This window comes from Platalea leucorodia (assembly GCF_965183815.1).
Source record: "Platalea leucorodia genome assembly, chromosome: 4".
In the NCBI taxonomy this organism is placed as follows: Eukaryota; Metazoa; Chordata; class Aves; order Pelecaniformes; family Threskiornithidae; genus Platalea; species Platalea leucorodia.
The window spans coordinates 21,156,461-21,175,134 of NC_138826.1; the positions used below are offsets into that span (position 1 = coordinate 21,156,461).

The 18,674-nt window shown below is 43.5% G+C and overlaps 1 protein-coding gene across 1 annotated transcript in view; it reads right to left on the reverse strand.

Annotated features, from left to right (window-relative positions):
* WDFY4 (WDFY family member 4) overlaps positions 1-18,674 on the reverse strand; it is a 146,380-nt gene that overhangs the window by 48,704 nt on the left and 79,002 nt on the right. The window contains exons 40-44 of the mRNA XM_082310287.1: positions 15,291-15,368; positions 14,161-14,364; positions 13,286-13,337; positions 11,697-11,863; positions 852-1,000 (exon numbers count right to left, since the gene is read on the reverse strand). Coding sequence (XP_082166413.1) covers positions 852-1,000; positions 11,697-11,863; positions 13,286-13,337; positions 14,161-14,364; positions 15,291-15,368 — 650 coding nt within the window. The remainder of the gene's footprint in view (positions 1-851; positions 1,001-11,696; positions 11,864-13,285; positions 13,338-14,160; positions 14,365-15,290; positions 15,369-18,674) is intronic.

Below are 18,674 nucleotides of genomic sequence, written 5' to 3' on the forward strand. Positions count from 1 at the left end.
AGAAGCAGCAAGGGAAGGAGCTGGGTGGGAGAACTTGAAAGCCTGGGTCAAGGGCAAGCATCATATGGACACACAGCTATTATATACAGCAGTTAATTGGAACTAATAATTAAGAAATTAATTCATTATTACTTTAGTTGTGTATATGTATTGCAATTGCTATCTACAGCCTAGCCCATAGCAAATCCCTTAGAAAAACAACCTAAGCTTTTATCGGACCCAGTCCAATCGACCCTTAAGTCATGTGATCAGATTGACCGATATTGGACTTAGTAAGAATCGGATGTAGAGCAGACAGTCAGGGAGTAAAAACACTGAGTTACTCACTGTCCCACTGGGCTTTGCACATGAGCACACAGTATGCGCAAAGAGCTAAGTCTAACAGACTCATTTTCAATATTGATCAGTTTCAATAAATCATGAGTCAAAGCTGATAGCAGTGTGCCAAATATTAATTATGATTCTGTCTTGGAGAAACAAATAAAAACTTATGAGACAATGAAGCTAAAGGCTCTTGTAATGACTGTTCCATATGAATAAAAGATGGGAGCCAGTCAGAAAGAAACATTAACAACACTTTAAAAGAACTGAAAAACAGCAACGTATGTGTTAGACTGCCCACCATCTCCATCTGTTGGAGCTAGGAGTCCTTGTTGCACCTCCAAAGCCTGTGAACAAGCACCTATGTTAGCTATGTTAAACAATTCTGTGAACAGATGGAAAGGATGGCAAACTTCTTGCTTTGCTAATATCCCTCTTGAAATCCCCCCAAAGTATGTACAAATTCCAGGTATCCATGAACCAATATTGAAGTTAACCAAGCAGATCTCTGGGAGGAAAGAATGGCTCACCTGGACAAGCAGTGACGTGTACAGTAGACTTCTTCTAGAGGGGATAACACAAAGCACTCGCAGATGTAAAAGTGCTCTTTGCCGAAGAGCAGCACTCCTTCCAACACTGTATGCCCCTGCACAACTGCCACAGAGCACTTGAATGTGACCTAGTATGGAAGCAAGCATAATGAAGCCAGGAGTGGGTAACACAGGAAACAGGGACAACAGGGAGCAAGACCCAATGATGCAGAAGGACATATGTTTGTACCAAAACAGCTGCCATCTTGATTGGCAGGTCCCTATAGGGGTGCAGCCACAAAATCACCATATGACTGACAGTGCATGCCTCTGTGGTACTAGTAGTGGGAGGGTCTGATGCCTTTTTCCCCCCAGTAAATCTGTTCCTTCCCCATGCATATGTGGCTATATTTAGCAATTTCACTACAGAACACGAAGAACTTGCAAATGTTGCAGGAGTTAGCACTGCAAAACTTTGTTAGACAGCAACACTTACTACACAGGCAGGGGGTTGAAGCACTGAGGAAAGAAGTGACTTACACAGCATCATATAGAAAACGAGTGGCATATAATAAATATATGTATATTTAGAATACAGAGAAAAGGCAAATACTTTTGTTTAGATCCCAGTGAAATCTATACTTGAAAAAATCCTGCAAAGGGATCCCAGGGAGCAATGACCAAGGAAAGGATATAATAAAATCATAGAATCATAGAATCATTAAGGTTGAAAAAGACCCTTAAGATCATCGAGTCCAACCATTAACCTATCGCTGCCAAGTCCACCACTAAACCATACTCTAGGTATCTGTCTCACCATGGCCAGCTGAATCAGCATAGATTGAAATCTCAGTAACACAAAATTCCTTGCATTGTCACTTTTCCTTCCTTTATTATACAGAAGGCCAATCAAAATATATGAATCTATGATTATAGTTGTCTTAAAGATTTAGTTAAACATTCTGGAATAGTTTAAAAAAACTCCCTTGGCATCCTAAGACTCATTTCTTTTTCTTTCTCCTGAGCAGATTAACTTGGCCCTTAAAATAGAGGAATTTCTAACCCATAGTTTAGAATCATTGGGAATTTTTCAACAGAGTAGTTCTTCAGTCATATATGTCAGTTCACAGACAGTTTTCTTGGGAATTGACCAGTTTTGATAAAGTAAAAAAAGCCTTTTTTTCTGGAACAGTTTCTATGACTGAGAGATGGCGCAGAAAGAAAAGACCAATACAGAGACCAGAAAAGCCCAACGATCTGGAAAATTGTGTGGGCTGCAGGAAACAAAGTTCTGATTTCGAATCAAGCTGTAATTCATTGCAAAGAATTGTCCTAACATTTAGATCCATTAAGTTCCTTATTTTTCTTGTCTGTTGATTCAATCTTCTGTATATACTCAGCTCCAAAAGAGCAGTCCACTGGTTAGCACAGTCAACTGGGAGGATCAAGGTCAACTCACTGCTGTGCACAGTTTGGACCAGAACTTTGAACCAGTACCTCCTACATTCCCAGGGAAGGAGGCAGGAGCTAATCATCAGCCTATTAGCCCGGTCTCAGATGAAGCAACCTCTATTTGCAAAAATCCCTTCAAATATTCATGCTGCAAAACACTAATGCTCCCCAAATCTTAAAATACTAATACTACCTTACACACTAAGAAAAATGCTCACTGCTGAGCTCGTCCTGTAAATCAACATAATCCTGAACTACATACAATCCAGAAATGAGTGTAAAATTTTGCAAGCTGAGTCCATCTGAAACTGCAAGGACCGGAGAGCTGCATACAGAGGGATTAGATCTGAGAGGTACTTAAGTAACAGAAGTTTGCTGGTTCAGAAATCCAGCGCAATGTTCTTGAGAGAACTGATTGACAAGTATGAGAAGTATCACAAAGTCTATTTTTTCCTCTTAAGATCTCAATGAGCTCTTAGCTTACCAAACTTCATAAGAACAGGGGTCTTGTATTATTTTTTGTGCATGCAAAAATGACCCAGAAATAGCATTAGTTCTACTAGATCATGTAAAGTCTACATGATGATATGTACACTAAGTATGGTTCTCATTTGCTTTTTGCCTTTGTTCCTATCTCACTATTTCTGGAACCAAATCTACAACCTTCCTTGCCTCCATCCCAAAATACACATAGGCTAGCTCAGGTCAGCTGAAACAGACCTGCACTGCTACACACAAGCTTTCAGTCTTGGATGCCAACATAACATAAATAATAAATTCATAAATAATTGAAATAAAATCTTGTTTCCACATTTAATTTTTTTTACTGAAAAGCAATTACTTTGCCAACAAAATGGGGGGTTTCATTTTGAAATCACTTGAGTGGGCACAGAAGGTTGTTTTCATTCTGGATTTAAAAAAACCAGCCCTGGAAGATTTCTGTGGGTAATATTTTATGAAAATACCTTTGCTCTCTTTCTCTTTCCCTTTCCCCTCTATATCTAAGAGGAAGCTAGCATTTTTCCATCACCTCTCCTGCAGATCCCACAGGAACGCCTGTCTCTGTGGGGATATGCCAACCACAGAACTCTCTGAACTGGAGTGCCTGCATCTGTGCATGCCATTACATGGTTAGAGGCATGTATGCTTGCACTGAGAATACTGGGGAATTCTGCTCACATTAGTGAACCACAGGGTTTCCTGAAGTAACTAAATAGCAGAAAGACTGCTTCTTTCAAAAAGGAAGGTAACTAAATATTGAAAGATCAGGCAGTTGTGTAAAATAGCTAAATAGACACAAAGTTGAAATCCAGATTTCTAAGAAATCTACTTCAGCAAACCCAGCCCATATGCCAGAGATCATGTGTGTGGTTTTGGGAGGCACATGGATTGTGAAGGAGGCCCGCTCATGATCATTAATATGATGCAGCACAAATAATCACTTTGTTATTCCACCTAAGGCAGGACCAGGGCACATTAGCAGGCCTTGGGAGGGGAGAGAGCATATATCTCTCAAACCTTAAACTCTAAGCCCCAGTACATTCTATCTTCTGTACTATTCAACCAGCAACAGTCACCAGTGCCAAATCCATTTCTTCAATTTTATGTTATCACCCCCAACAGGATTGGACACATCTGCATTGTTAGAAATAGGAGAGCCCTTGGGCTGAGTCAGTTATTCTCATTTGGAGAACAGGGCTTATTTCATTCCAGGTGAGTAATAAAGATCTGACAAAGAGGTGTACTACAGAACCCCCACCAGGACAGTCTTGTACTTACAGTCTTGCACTGAAACACCAGGCAGCCTGAAATTACCATAGATTAAACAAAAACTTTCCTTTTCTGTCAAAACAGAACGGAATCCAGTTCACCAGCCACTAGAATCATTAATCAATGAAGCAAACATGACATAAAATAATTGAATAATTACCTTCTAAGGTATTGCCCAAAGCCCTGCATCTCTTGATTGCTCTGTTCATTCAGATGTACGAGGGAATTAAAGCTAAAGGCATGGTTTTTTTTTTCTTTTTCTTGTTTTTCAGAAGAGCTGTTTGTAAATGTTCCAGTTGCATTTAAGCAAATAGCCATAAAAGCATATCTGCTCTGGAGTTCAAGAGCCAGATTTCCAAAGGAATTACATGCCTGAAGATGCAAACAGTCTTTACAGTTTTCAATAACACTGGAGGAGGTTAGCCATCTATTCCTGCAGACTCTAATAGTGTTAGCATGGCCCCTCCAGGATAAAATACAATGCAAGGAAATTAAAGTCACAAAACCGTGTCACTGGAACATACTGACCCATGTCACACAATCTCCTCAGCATAGAATTTTTACAGAATAAGGACAAAAGAATGGCTACTCCAAGTCTGTTCAGAGGTCCATCTTAACAACTATCCTCCGTCTCAGTAACAGAAGCTTAAGGAAAGAGTATAAGAAACATGCTAGCTATGGAGTGATTCTTGATCTTCATATACCTTCTCAGCAACCAGTGGCTTAGGGACTTCCTGAAGCCACTTCCTCCTCCTCATTTGTCACATCTCATGTTTCTCTATGAACACTCACTTTAGAAGTCTCTAATCACTTGCTCAGCAAAAGGTACAAAAACTTTGCATGATACACATAAAAGCAACACATTCAGGTGGCACTGTATCAGGAATCACAGAGATGAAACCTGTAGTTATACACTCTTTCTGCCCTTTCTGTTGTGTATTGAGGAACCCCCGGGCACACCAGCTACAAAGGACCTGTCAGTAAAGTAGGGTCAATGTTATTTAGGGCCACAGAGTTTAAAATGACTAGGAATACATGAAATCAAATACGTTGCTTTCACAATTTTTGCTAAGGAAACAGATACGTGTTATCATGGTAAGTGAGAGCAACACAGGTCCACCTCTCTGTGCCACTCACAAGACCTTTCCTGCAATGATTGTTAGTTTGCTTGTTGTTGAAGTCTCATCTTACTTTGAAACTGTGACACACGCGTCTCATTAATCACAACTTAAGAATACATGACAGGTTGCTTCATTCTCTCCAGCTGCTCAGTGACCAAAGGAAACTAAATCTACCTGACCTAGTCTTTAGTGGTAGGGGCTCTAGGCTCAAGTTCGGTCACATCTGAACTGTTATGAACATTGGATCAAATTTCTTCTGCTCAGACTTGAGTGAAACAACTGCAATCACGCGAAAGAAAGCTTTGTGGTCACAACTTTGCTTTGGAAGACCCAGGACACATTCCTTTTTTGCAGGCAGCCTCCACTCACCCTCCCTCCCTTATTCCACTGGAGCAAAAACCCCATGTGGGAAGTGTTTCTTCAGCCTGCACTTCTCAGGTTTTAACAACTTCCCAAATGCTGCAAGGGAAGAATATCAGATATTCTCTGATATAGGGGAAAAGGGAGAAAGGAAGGGTGGCAGAAGAAGGTTCTTGTCTTGTACATGGTCATGGGCACTGCAACTGCTCTTTGTCCTTGCTTTCTGTGATGAAAGCTACCATCTGTCCTGGCCGATCCCCAGCCTGAGAAGCTGGCATCCCTTAGCTGATGATAGCATCTGGAAGCCAGTTCTAATAGGATTGTGCTCATACCTCTTGCACACTCAGACGTCTCTGTCTCACTCCAGGCTCCTCTCAAACAGAAAATGCTGCCAAAAACTAATATGAGCCCTTAAATTTCCCCTTAGGTCAGTTCACTCAAGTTCATGCCCTTCCCACTGCTCCCATGACTCTCTCAGGAACAACCACAGCAAAGTCTGCCTGCACCTTTCCCTGCTGCATCATTCTACAGAAAACAACTGTTAGGGAATCAGCTGTGCTTGGTTGAGGTGGTAGTCAGGACCCTGAGGTTTGTCAGGAGCTCTGCAGAGATCCAGGGAGCAGCTACAGCCTTACAATTGAATGATGTTTTTCATCAAGGCGAACACCAAAAAAACCCACCCAGAAGCAGATATGAAGGGGGAATACTAGGAGGTATCCATGGACCACAAGTAGCATGGTGAAGGAGCACATCCAGAAGAGCAGAGATCTGGCTAAAGCCGCTCTGGGTTTTTTTTGTGACACTGACAGCATGAGTCAGATCCTGCCCTTTGCACCTAGTAGCACAGTTATTCGCTGAGCTGGGGTGGGGGTGGAGGAGTATGGGCTGGGGAAGGGGCTCCCAGCAGCTTCTCTACTGCAGCAGAAACCCAGACAAGGAAAGTCAGAGAAGTAATCGTCCACAACAACTTGTCTTTCTTTAGGCACTCCCATCTGAACACAGGAAGAGTTTCAGCACTCCTTCCTGCAGTAAGGTAGCCGTTACAATCTCTGCTCCTGCAGCAGGGAGGGAAGAGGAGAAACTGAGGCACAAAAAAGGGAAATGGCTTGTGCCAAGGACCTGGCTTCCTAATTCTCTGCTTTGATCACAATAGCTAGTCCCTGTTCCCACTGTACATCAGCATACATACAGTTCTTCACTGCTGCATCCTCACACTGGGATGAAGTGTAACAGTGCTCCCATGAAAACAAGCTGCCTTGGCATCTTGCATAGCTGTGAGGTATGTGCAATACCCCTAAAAACACCGGCTCCACCAAGTGGATGCAGAGCTGCTGCACCGTTCTGATGGTCCTAGATGCTGAACCTTACAGCTGCTCCCTTTTTCAACGGAGCCTATTCTTCAATTAGCTTTTTTCTCCCAACCATGGATCCAACTCCCTCTAACTGATTTATGCTAGTCCCTTCTATTATTGTCCTTGGCATCTCCTGTGCTCTCTCCAGCCCCTCCTTCAAGGAAAGGCATTGTGCCCAGATTTCTGCTAGGCCGTGCCCTCTTGTTAACTTCAGATTCATTACCCCAGCTGTTTGGATTTCTTACCATCTCGAATGACTTGCTGGCAAACAGAGGTTTACTTTTCTCCAAAATTCAGAATTTCTACACCAAAATCATTCCCCAAGCTTTACAACACTTTCTTCATCTATTACATGCTAACCGCACATTAACAACCTGGCAGGACTACTTTAGGCTTGTAAAGATCAGGGAGGCAATCTTGCAGTTAGGGGCTCAGGTTGCAGATACAGGAATTCAATCTCCCTGTCTCTGCTGGTAAGCCAGGGTTATTTAAAGGGTTGACTCTGGCTTTTCGTAGGCAAGTTGATAGATTAGGTCAGGACAGGTTCCTATTTGCATTTCTCTTGCACAATTCTGCAGCAGCACATGTTGTGTAACATCACCCACATTGCATATAACCTCTCCTTCCATGTCTATGGTGTGTACAGTCTTAGTATACTGAAGATACATGCAAAACAGAATCTTCACCTGTACACACTATAACCATAATGGAGCCTCAGCAAAATGTATAACCAAGGACCCAGAGTATGACAGTTCAGTTACTTCTAGGAGGACAGCCCTGACAGCAACACCTGTAAATCTGCACCTGCAGTCTGATAATTCGTCTAGTGAATTACACACATTGACTTCTGCATACGGGAAAAAAACATATTGTGCTTTGGGCATATACACATAGATACTACTTTACACTACTGGAATTACAGCACCAGTTCCAAACATTCAGCAATGTAGTGACCCAATTCCCAGCTTTGAGTTCAAAGTCACATTTTTCCCCAAACACACCAAGAGTAGTCCTTTTGCCCAGCTTTCACAAGTGGTCCCTGCTGTGGCCATCTGTAAGGGAGGAGGTGAAGCAACAGGATCTCAGCTACCAGCCCACCATCCTCCTCTAGTCTGCACACAACTGCTCTGACTCTCCATCCCCTGTGCCCAGACTCTCAGTGCGTGGGCGAGACACAAACATCTACAACCCCTCTGAATGCCCACTTACTTCTTTATGTACCTCCATAGAGCCAAAACACAACAATGGCCCTCTGTATCTTGCATTTCACCAGCACTGCATATGAGGTTTTTGGCTTTTAGATCTGGCTCTAGCAGATCACTGAAAGCTGATGGACTAGGGGAAACTGGTAACGAGTATAGAAAGAAACAGGGAAACAACAGCAAAGAGCTTCATATAATTGAAAATGACACTACATCTAGGGTAGGGTGACTGCAGAGGAGAGACTAGGGCTCTCTGGGCAAGGGAAACAGGATGAGATCAAGAATCCCGAGAAACAGACTATGTAGGTGAGGAGAATGGGACAGATAGCTCAAACACAACAGGAATGCAGGGGCAGCTGAGAGGGGCAAACAGCTGGAGCTAAACTTCAAATAAACAGGAAAGAAAGGGTGCTCACCACAACACACTCTCCCTTCCAAAGGCAGGGCTGGGACACATGGTGGAGGAGATTCGTGATTCTTTGCAACCTCCTCCCTCTACAGGACAGGCCCTTATACAGGATCATAACATATTCCTACTATCCCCTCCAGCTGCCACTTTGGCAGAGGCCATTATAAAGGCCTGAAAGGCTCTAAAGGTGCTTTCTCCAGCAGATGTCAATGTGATACCTGCAACTTTCAGCAATTCTGCCATTGGCCCGCTATTCTTGGGAGGTCTGACAGATGCTTCCATTTTCAAGCTTTGGGAATGTCACACAAAATTTAAAAAAGCGTTATTATGATTGCAAAGTTATATCCTCAAAAGTCAGCCTGAATTTAGCCCCTTTGCATTATGTTACCATGTAACTCAGGATTAAATACTATTTTTTTCATAGAGCTTGCTCAGGATGGACATATCATAGTGATAAATTAACACTGTGTAAGGAAGATGATTCGAGTCTATAGCATTCCTGCTAGCTGCAGAACACAGAAGGTGGAGTTATATGTATTACAAGGATCCTGACTGGAAGAGACAGATTTATGGTCAATACAACTAAATACTACTTTGAAGGTATGGATTTGGATATACATACTTTCCTCCCTATGTACTGGTAAAACAGAAGGGATAGCCTTATGGTAAAATCAGCAAGTGATTATGTCATTAAGGGTTGTAATTGCACAGATCTGGCATTAATTTCTTGATTTCTGGCATTTCCTAAATTCAGAGTGTTTGAAATATGGGAAATGCATTCCTCTGTGGGTAGTTTATTGCATAAAAGCAGCAACAAAAAAAGGACACATCTAAAGGCTGAACTCTGCATGGTCTGTGTGCTGTTCAAACACACAGAGCATGACTGCTCCCTCATATGATTCATCTCCACTCTCTCAGGGACTAACCACTCTCAGTAGCTTCCTTTAGCCTACACTCAAACTATATCCATTTTTGTCCTTTATAGTCCCTTTCTCTCACAGTCCAAGTGGTAAATTTATCTTGTTTAAATACTTAAAATTATTTTCACAGGAATGCCTGGAAGTGTTTTCTATTCTATTTTTCAAGTAAGATAAAAAAAAGACTAGATGATATTAGCATAACAATACTCCACCTGCACCCATATTCTCCTGATTTAACTTGCTGAGGAACAGACTCTGAACCAACAATGTCAATAGCATTTGATCTGCTGCTTCTGCAAAAAGCCATCTCAAATATCTGAGTATGTACAAAAGTGCCTGTTTAATGGTAATGCAAAAAAATAGCACTTGGTGACATTATAAAACAATGACCACTTTCCAGAGAAGGGCTATCCCTGTGTTACAGAAATCAATCTAGTATCTGCCAAAGCATCACAATGACTTTTCTGTGCAGTGCAGTAGGTAAGATGGTTCCAGTTGCCTGCTTAAAGTGCAAACAGCTCACGAGGCAGCCATTTACGAGGCAGGACCACAGCGCACTAAGTGAGCGCAGGACAGCTAATGTCACCCCCTACTGCTTTTTTTAATACTTCTGTCAGCTCGGCAACACGGTGACTGCTGCTGGAAAAAAACATGCCTGGCGTTTCTGACGGCTTCCTGCAGAGTGACATGGAGAAGAGACAGACAGCCTGAAGGCTCAAAATGAGATCAGCACACGGAAAACATGCCTCACATTTTCATGCTTGTCTCCTTCTGCTGGGGAGAGGTATGGGGGGGCAGGAAGGAGGAGGGGCAGGGAAATGAATTATGTTGTATAGACAGACAGTGTACCAACAGCTCTAATAGCATAAGGAAGCCATCATGTTGGAGAGCACAAATGTGACCCCCAGCCACTGGCAAAGCATCAAGAAAATTCAGCAATGGTATTGAGACATAAAAATAAAATAATTATTTCTATATCTATGTATCACAGCACTGTGAGGGCTGCGTTTAAATACTCCAAGTCTGACCCTTGGCTTCCACTATGGGATGCTAGCTCTTGGGCCAACAGGGGGAATGATGCCACTGGAAGAAACAGGTACACTGGAAAAGATCACAGAAAAACTTCCTTACTTTGATGGTGACAGAGCACTGGAACAGGCTGCCCAGAGAGGTTGTAGAGTCTCCTTCTCTGGAGATATTCAAAACCTGCCTGGACATGATCCTGTGCAGCTTGCCTTGGGTGAACCTGCTTTAGCAGCGGGGTTGGACTAGATGATCTGCAGAGGTCTCTTCCAACCCCAACCATTGTGTGATTCTGTGATGAGGCCAGGTGTACTCCTCATGACAAAATATCTCACAGTCCTGCAGAAAATGGCCATGTGCAGTGCATATTCAACATCAAGGATTTGATTTGGAGTCACCATTGTGGGGACTATGCTGAAAGCAAAGGACAGGTTGCTGGCTTTCAAGCAAAGGGATTAAATTGAGAAGACCAGACCAAAGTTCCTGTCCTCCTAACAGAGTCAACCCTATTTACTCCACAGTTCATGTCTTCCCCCAGTGTTCCTGAACCTGCCTCTTCCTTATGCTGGGAAGAAAGCTGGGAGAAGGGCATCCAGCCCAGTACAAGAACAAAGAAGGAACAGCACTCTTTTGACTAGATGACACATGATGGAAGCATCAAACAGAGAGCAGGGAAAGTCTCTATGGCCTTAGACGGAAGAATCTATCCAGTACTCACGGGGAGGCAGAGAAAAAAAAAGGCATGTGAAGCGGGGAGGAAGAAAACATTTTCTGGTATTCAGCAAGAAGACATTTAAACATCACTGAAGTAGCAACCTATACAAAATTGGCACACCCTTCCAGAGGCAATAAATAAATTTGATCCAGGCACTGCTCTGAGCATGAGTGAAGGTGGGGAAGCATGACAGGAATTCTCAGTCTCATAATTTGCCATGTCTTAGGCAAATTCAGACAATACTGTCTCACAGGTACAAGAATACCTTGGTTGTATGCCCAAATTTTTTTCTGTTACTTCAAAGAGTTAATGTTAAATGCTCTTCAAGAATAAGTCTATAAAGGAGTTCATACAGAGGCTGGAAAACTGTAATTGCTCTAAGGAAACAGAGAGTGATGATGTTTAGTGTAGCCTGAATCCACCTGAACCCCAAACTGAAAGGAACAGATAGGGCTCCACATCCAATTCACCCTCTAAAATGCCATCTCCCCAGAGAACATTTTCTAGTTCATCTTTCCTACCTTTTCAGTCTCTGCAAACTCCTGCAGTATAATTTGTCTCTCCACACACAGTTCCAAGAAGTCTTCTGAATGGAAACTTTCATGTAGAGCAGGGAAGAACGTTAGCTGGTTACAATCTGATCCCTTCTTATCCATCTCCCTTTCTGCTCCATTTAACGTCAGCTCTCCTATATCAGTATAAAAGAGATTGCAGTTTTAGTGGCTGCCGGATGACACCAAAAGCATTTGCAATTTAGACTTTCACCCAATCTGTTCTACCTTGGGAAATAGCGTTATTTATCTGCAAAAAACAGGCAAGAGAGAAGTAAAATCTGTGACTGCTAAAGAAGGATGCTTAGGTTCAGGGAACTAAAAACAGGTAGCTGCACTCAGTCATAATTCAAACTAAATTCCTCTAATCACTGAAGATTCAAACATATTGAACAAATGTATTTATTCTCATTTCTGCACTGTGTTGAGCTCATCATCTGATAATAAAATAATTTTTTAAAAAAAGAATCTTGTTCACATACCCACGTGAAATTAGAAAAACTTGAAAACAGTAGTCTTTTGGGGACATGCACTGAGCAGGATCTTAAGAGAAACCAAGGAGAGACAATCTGCTTGTACCTTGCCCAACCTGTGTCTCAAATTTTGCAAATTCATGCAGTGCACACAGTTAAGGGAGGCATGATCAGCCTTCTTATTGAGGTAGACTGTAACCACTTTCATGCAGAAACTACATAAACTACGTAGTACTTCAATCTTGTTTGGAGTCTAGAACAATGAGCTCCACTCTCACTTGATTTCTAGGCCCTATCACACTAAAAAGTGTACAACAATACTGCCTATTTCCAACAGCGTACACTAGAAACTTGACTTGGAACAGCCATACAGGTGGCTGAAATCCACAGCCTTAGACTTGGCTGACATTTCCAAACTACAGTTCTTTCTCAAGTTTCCGCCCCCCCCCCCCCGAAAAACTATTGACTTCTGTACCATATTTCACTCGCCTCCCACCCCATTCTTTTAATGTCTCATATAGCAGAAAACGTGGCCTTGGAAAATGAAAAATGTTGAAAAATCTGGTTCTATTTTGAACACTGAAAAACAATTTGATGTGTTAATTTTCTTGGTGATTTCCTTCTAGTCTCTATTATTTTGTCCACGTTCTTGGAAAGTTACAATTCCTGTTACCACTTCTCTGAGGCATCTATCACCTGGTTTTAAATACTGTTTCACAGGTATAACAGGGGTGTCTGCTAAAAGCAGGGGGAGAGTCTGCACTTTTCCTTCTGAGTTTAAGCAGTTGGGAGTTTTCCAGCTGCCCAAGAACACTCAATGCTTTCATTTCAAGATAGCTTTTTTGCTTTCAGATCTTTCTGGTGGCAACAAGAGAGCAACAAATTCTGAAGACAGTTTATATACCACCTCTAATAATTGCATCAGTCTTTTCCCAGATGTTCAAGTAACTTTTTAGCCCGGAGCACTGACAATAAGTTTTTTTCACTAGATGAAATTCTGACCTAGAACTCAATACACTAACTCCAGTTCTTTTTGGCTGTTTGTGTCCACCCTCTTCATGATGTAATTTAGCCCTAAAAGGTTACCTGGATTCACTTCAGCAGTGGGGGTTGTTTCATTTCTGTTTGCTAGGAGAATCTGAAAAGAGACTAGGTATGACTAGAGTGGAATATGCAGACAGGTAAACATAACTCAGAATCTTGCTGCAGAGAAAACCACAGATTTATAACTATGTTGCAAATAAATGCCTTGGAAATTCAAATACACTCATTTGAAAGGACCCAAAGGAACAATTAAATGTAGGAACAAATGTCAACAATTAAGCCAGAGGACTTTGTCTTTTCAAAGAAGACCCTGCATGAGGCCAGTTATAGGATAAAAACCATACCACCCAGTCTACAGAAAACAGCCAGAATCCAAGCTTCACATAAAAGCTGAAAACGTCCTAGAGATGGGAACCTCCTGATATACTAAAGTGCTTCAATTTCTGGTTGATAGGATTTGGCACTTAGATACTATAGAGACAGACAGTAGTAAATACCCAACGTACACAGTTCAATGCTTAGTTCAAACCACTCTAATTCCCCTTTTGGCCATCCACCAGTTCTAGCGGCCCTAATAAGCATAAGACTAACAGGACAGTGCAGCCTTCTAACTGGACTCTGTTGCATACATTGGGAAGTGTTATACCCACGAGATATTACAAGCAGAAAAATGTCGTCGGGTTATACTCTTATCTGCCTGGGGAGATCTTATACCAGAAAAGAAGGAAGATCATTCTGTTGCTGCTGAACACATTGCAGCCCCTCTTACTCTCTCAAAATCAGACACATTCAGTGGGTTCTCCATGCATGGCACCGTATATTGATGAGTCAGGTAATGAGAACCAGAGGAAACAGGAGAGTATAAAGTCACCAGCAACTGTTACAGAAACTGTGCACCTCCTGCAACAGCTTTCTACCTCACTCTTCATTCGCATCATTGTCGCTTGACTGTTCGCATGCTGAATCCTCCTCCTCATTCGTGAAGGCCCTTCATAACAATCAAGAATCCATCGTGGCTTTAAGGATCGTGATGCATCTCCCCACAGGCCCATTCTGTAGAAAAGTTGCTCCTCAAGTATCATCCAGTCCTTGGCTGCTTTGCTGTAACCACACTGCAGCATCTGTGGGACAGAACCACTTTGTGCCACGTTTCTCACACTTCCCTCCTCCCGTCCAGCAGTGGCACCACCCCAGTGATTCAGAGGGATCTACCCAACCTACTGGATGGGACCACTGCAGGGGGAGCGCTGCAGACCCAGCAAACACAGGTCCGACTGACCACTGAAAGTGTGCTGTGGGAGATGCTACTAGTCAAACAAAGATACAGTGACAAATATAAGCATGTCACAAAGTTCAATCGCCTTGAAAATGGCTGTTTTCATTAGACTTCCAACTCAAAACCAGTGAGCCAGGAGAACAGCATCACAGAGCTTTTATTCACTCCATTTTTTTCTGGTGAATGTTTGTATCAAATGGCAGCAACCACACTCACTGAAAACACAGTCTGAAAGTTTCAGTCAGAAGTATACTGTGCTCCCTCCAAGCATTGCATAAATTTAATTATTTCTGCTTAGGAGGTGTGTGCAGGGAGTTGAGGGGCACTAAAATATCAATTTAAAGGAGAGAAGAGGTGAGAATTTCAAAGAATGAAAAGCTTGTTGGTCTCTGATGGCCAGTCCTGAAACAGAAACATACCTGTGAGATTTTACTGGCTATGAGCTTGAGAACTCTTGGAAAGTTTTACTGGTGCTAAGAAAAAAAGGTCAAAATCCTCACTTTCATTTCTAGCACTGTGAGAGTGGAATAATTAATTTAAACAAAAGAAAAAAGGCTCCTGAAGATAAAGTGAGGATCAGCAATCTGATTGGTGAGTGACGCTATATCACACTTCAGTGGCCATGTCAGGAACAGAGTATTGACTCATCAACACTCAGCATTTCTTTGGGCATACTACTCATCTCACTTCTGAAATGCCTTATTTCTCAGGGTAGTCCAAGAGCATCCTTTCAACAACAGAAAGCTGTTGCATGATATTCCTGTTGTTTACCTGTACGTGGTTCTTGTACAAAGAGGCGTACAGCTCCTGCCCAGTTCTTCGGTACCGTTCCATACATGACACGAATCCCTAGAAGAAACATCAGACCCCATTACACCAAGGTGCTGCAGGTGAGAGGCAGAAGCAGGCATTAGTTGCTCTGCCTTTTTCAAGAATAATTAGGGAATATGGCCTGTGTCTGAGAGTTTGACAGCTCTCCAGACAGTATAGTGATGAGGCAATCATCTGAAAGAAAGCTGTACACTTACACCAGGAAGATAAACATATTCATGATCTTAACAAGGGTCATTAGTGGAACTACTCAGAAGGAGAAAGAAAACAGCAAATAAAATTTAAGGCTCTTCCTTTTGGAGCGAATTAGTTAGTCCTGCAAGTAGCATAAAAGACAGTTATCTGTTGTAGAGGCCCCATCTGAGGCAAGGATCCAGGATTTGTAACTATACACCTGCTCCTTGCTGCATAAACAGAAAGTGCAGACAAAGGAATGGTCCATGTCCCCTTTTTGCAGACAGGAAACCACCTGTTCCCAAAAACATTTTTGAGATTTAGGAGCCTAAGTCCTCTGGCAACAAGTGACTTGGAGTATAAATACACTATTTAATGGGATTGCGATGCAGAGATGTCTGAGCTAGCTCTAGAACTGGAAACTTGTAAAACTGTACTAGTGCAAGAAGACACACCTAGTAACTGCCTCTGCTCCACTACGCAACACAGACATGCCCTAAACCCCAGTGCTATTTAGGTGTTTCTGGAAATAGATGTTTTTCAAGGCAGTCTGACAGAACTTCCTGGCCACCTTTCCTTCCAGAATGCACTAGACTCACAGAACAGTGAACCTGCATTAACAGTCATACGTTTCACCTGCTGTTTTATTGGAATGAACTTCTCAAGCTAAGGGTGTCTGTGCAAGTATAAGACTGATGAACTGCTGTCAAGAGATTATAGGTTGCATTCCCCACTCCACAAGCAGATTGTTATGTGATCTTCAGCAAGACATGCAATTGCCCTAAACCTCTACCTCTCCCACCACGAAACAGAGACTATAATACTAACCTCAGAGTTACACAGGCTAAGAACATGAACAATGGACCGGTGTGGTGGGATCCTGAAACTCAGGGAGTAGGGAAATGAAATGGGTTTCATTCTCTTAGAATCATAGGATTGTTTAGATTGGAAAAGACCTTTAAGATCATCAAGTCCAACCATTAACCTAGCACTGCCAACTTCACCACTAAACCATGTCCCTAAGCACCACATCTACACATCTTTTAAATTCCTCCAGCAATGGGGACTCAACCCCTTCCCTGGGCAGCCTGTTCCAATGCTTGACAAACCTTTTGGTGAAGAAATTTTTCCTAATATCCAACCTAAACCTCCCCAATTGAGGGGGAACAATTTGAGGCCATTTTCTCTTGTCCTATTTCTTCCTACCTGGCAGAAGAGACCGACCCCCACCTCGCTACAACCTCCTTTCACGTACTTGTAGAGAGCGATAAGGTCTCCCCTGAACCTCCTCTTCTCCAGGCTAAACAACCCCAGTTCCCCCAGCCGCTCCTCATAAGCCTTGTTCTCTAGACCCTTCACCAACTTCGTTGCCCTTCTTTGGACACGCTCCAGCACCTCAATGTCCTTCTTGTAGTGAGGGGCCCAAAACTGAACACAGTATTCGAGGGGCGGCCTCACCAGTGCCAAGTACAGGGGGATGATCACTTCACTAGCCCTGCTGGCCACACTATTCCTGATACAAGCCAGGATGCTATTGGCCTTCTTGGCCACCTGGGCACACTTCTGATTCTGATTCTGAATTCTCTCAGTGCCAGGAGGCACACAAGGCGCGAACATCGTTCTTCCACTTCGATCAGTCTGCGGCTGCATGCCGTGCCGCTTCCCAAGAATTCCAGCCTGCACCATTCCTCTCAACCTCCACCATCCGACTCCAGGTCGTTTTTGGGCGACCCCGCTTTCTTCTTCCCTCTGGAGTCCACCCAAGGGCCACAGCGCAGTCTTCTGTCAGTTTTTTCCTCAGGACATGACCGATCCAGTTCCATCTCCTCCTCCTCAGTTCGTTACTGATTTTCTCCATGAAAGTTGATGCTCGTCGTTTCTGCAACTTTTTTTTTTTTTTCTTTTTTTTTTTTTCCGGGAGGAGGTAGTTGGCCTCGTGCCCAACCCCCATGACTTGGAGGGCCAGTGGTTTTTCTGTCAGGGTGGCCTTCCCTTAGGCTGCGTTGGTTCACGGCACCTTCTTCAATTTTATCCGGTGCACCCTCCAGAGAGGGATCGCCTATCCACCACCCAGGGGACGCGCCTTCTAGCCGTGCAGCCCCAGCCGAAGGACCTGGGCACACTGCCAGCTCATATTTAGCCAGCTGTCGACCAACACCCCCAGGTCCTTTTCCACCAGGCAGCTCTCCAGCCACTCTTCCCCAAGCCTGTAGCATTGCATGGGGTTGTTGTGACCCAAGTGCAGGACCCGGCACTTAGCCTTCTTGAACCTCATACAATTGGCCTTGATCCATTGATCCAGCCTGTCCAGATCCCTCTGCAGAGCCCTTCTACCCTCCAGCAGATCAACACTCCCACCCAACTTGGTGTCGTCTGCAAACTTACTGAGGGTGCACTCGATCCCCTCATCCAGATCACTGATAAAGATATTAAACAGAACTGGCCCCAGTACTGAGCCCTGGGGAACACCACTTGTGACTGGTCGCCAACTGGATTTCACTCCATTCACCACAACTCTTTGGGCCCGGCCATCCAGCCAGTTTTTTACCCAGTGAAGCGTACACCAGTCCAAGCCACGAGCAGCCAGTTTCTCCAGGAGAATGCTGTGGGAACCTGTGTCAAAGGCCTTACTAAAGTCCAGGTAGACAACATCCACAGCCTTTCCCTCATCCACTAAGCCGGTCACCTTGTCACAGAAGGAGATCAGGTTAGTCAAGCAGGACCTGCCTTTCATAAACCCATGCTGACTGGGCCTGATCGCCTGGCTGTCCCATACGTGCTGCATAATGGCCCTCAGGATGATCTGCTCCATAACCTTCCCCAGCACCGAGGTCAGGCTGACAGGCCTGTAGTTCCCTGGATCCTCCTTCTGGCCCTTCTTGTAAATGGGTGTCACATTTGCTAACCTCCCCCTCAACTGGGACCTCCCGTTAGCCAGGACTGCTGATAAAGGATTGCAAGTGGCTTGGTGAGCACTTCTGCCAGCTCCCTCAGAACCCCTGGGTGGACCTCATCTGGCCCCATAGACTTTCGTGTGTTTAAGTAGCGTAGCAGGTCGCTAACCATTTCCCCTTGGATTATGGGGACTTCACTCTGCTCCCTGTCCCTGTCTTCCAGCTCATGGGTCTGGATACCCTGAGAACAACTGGT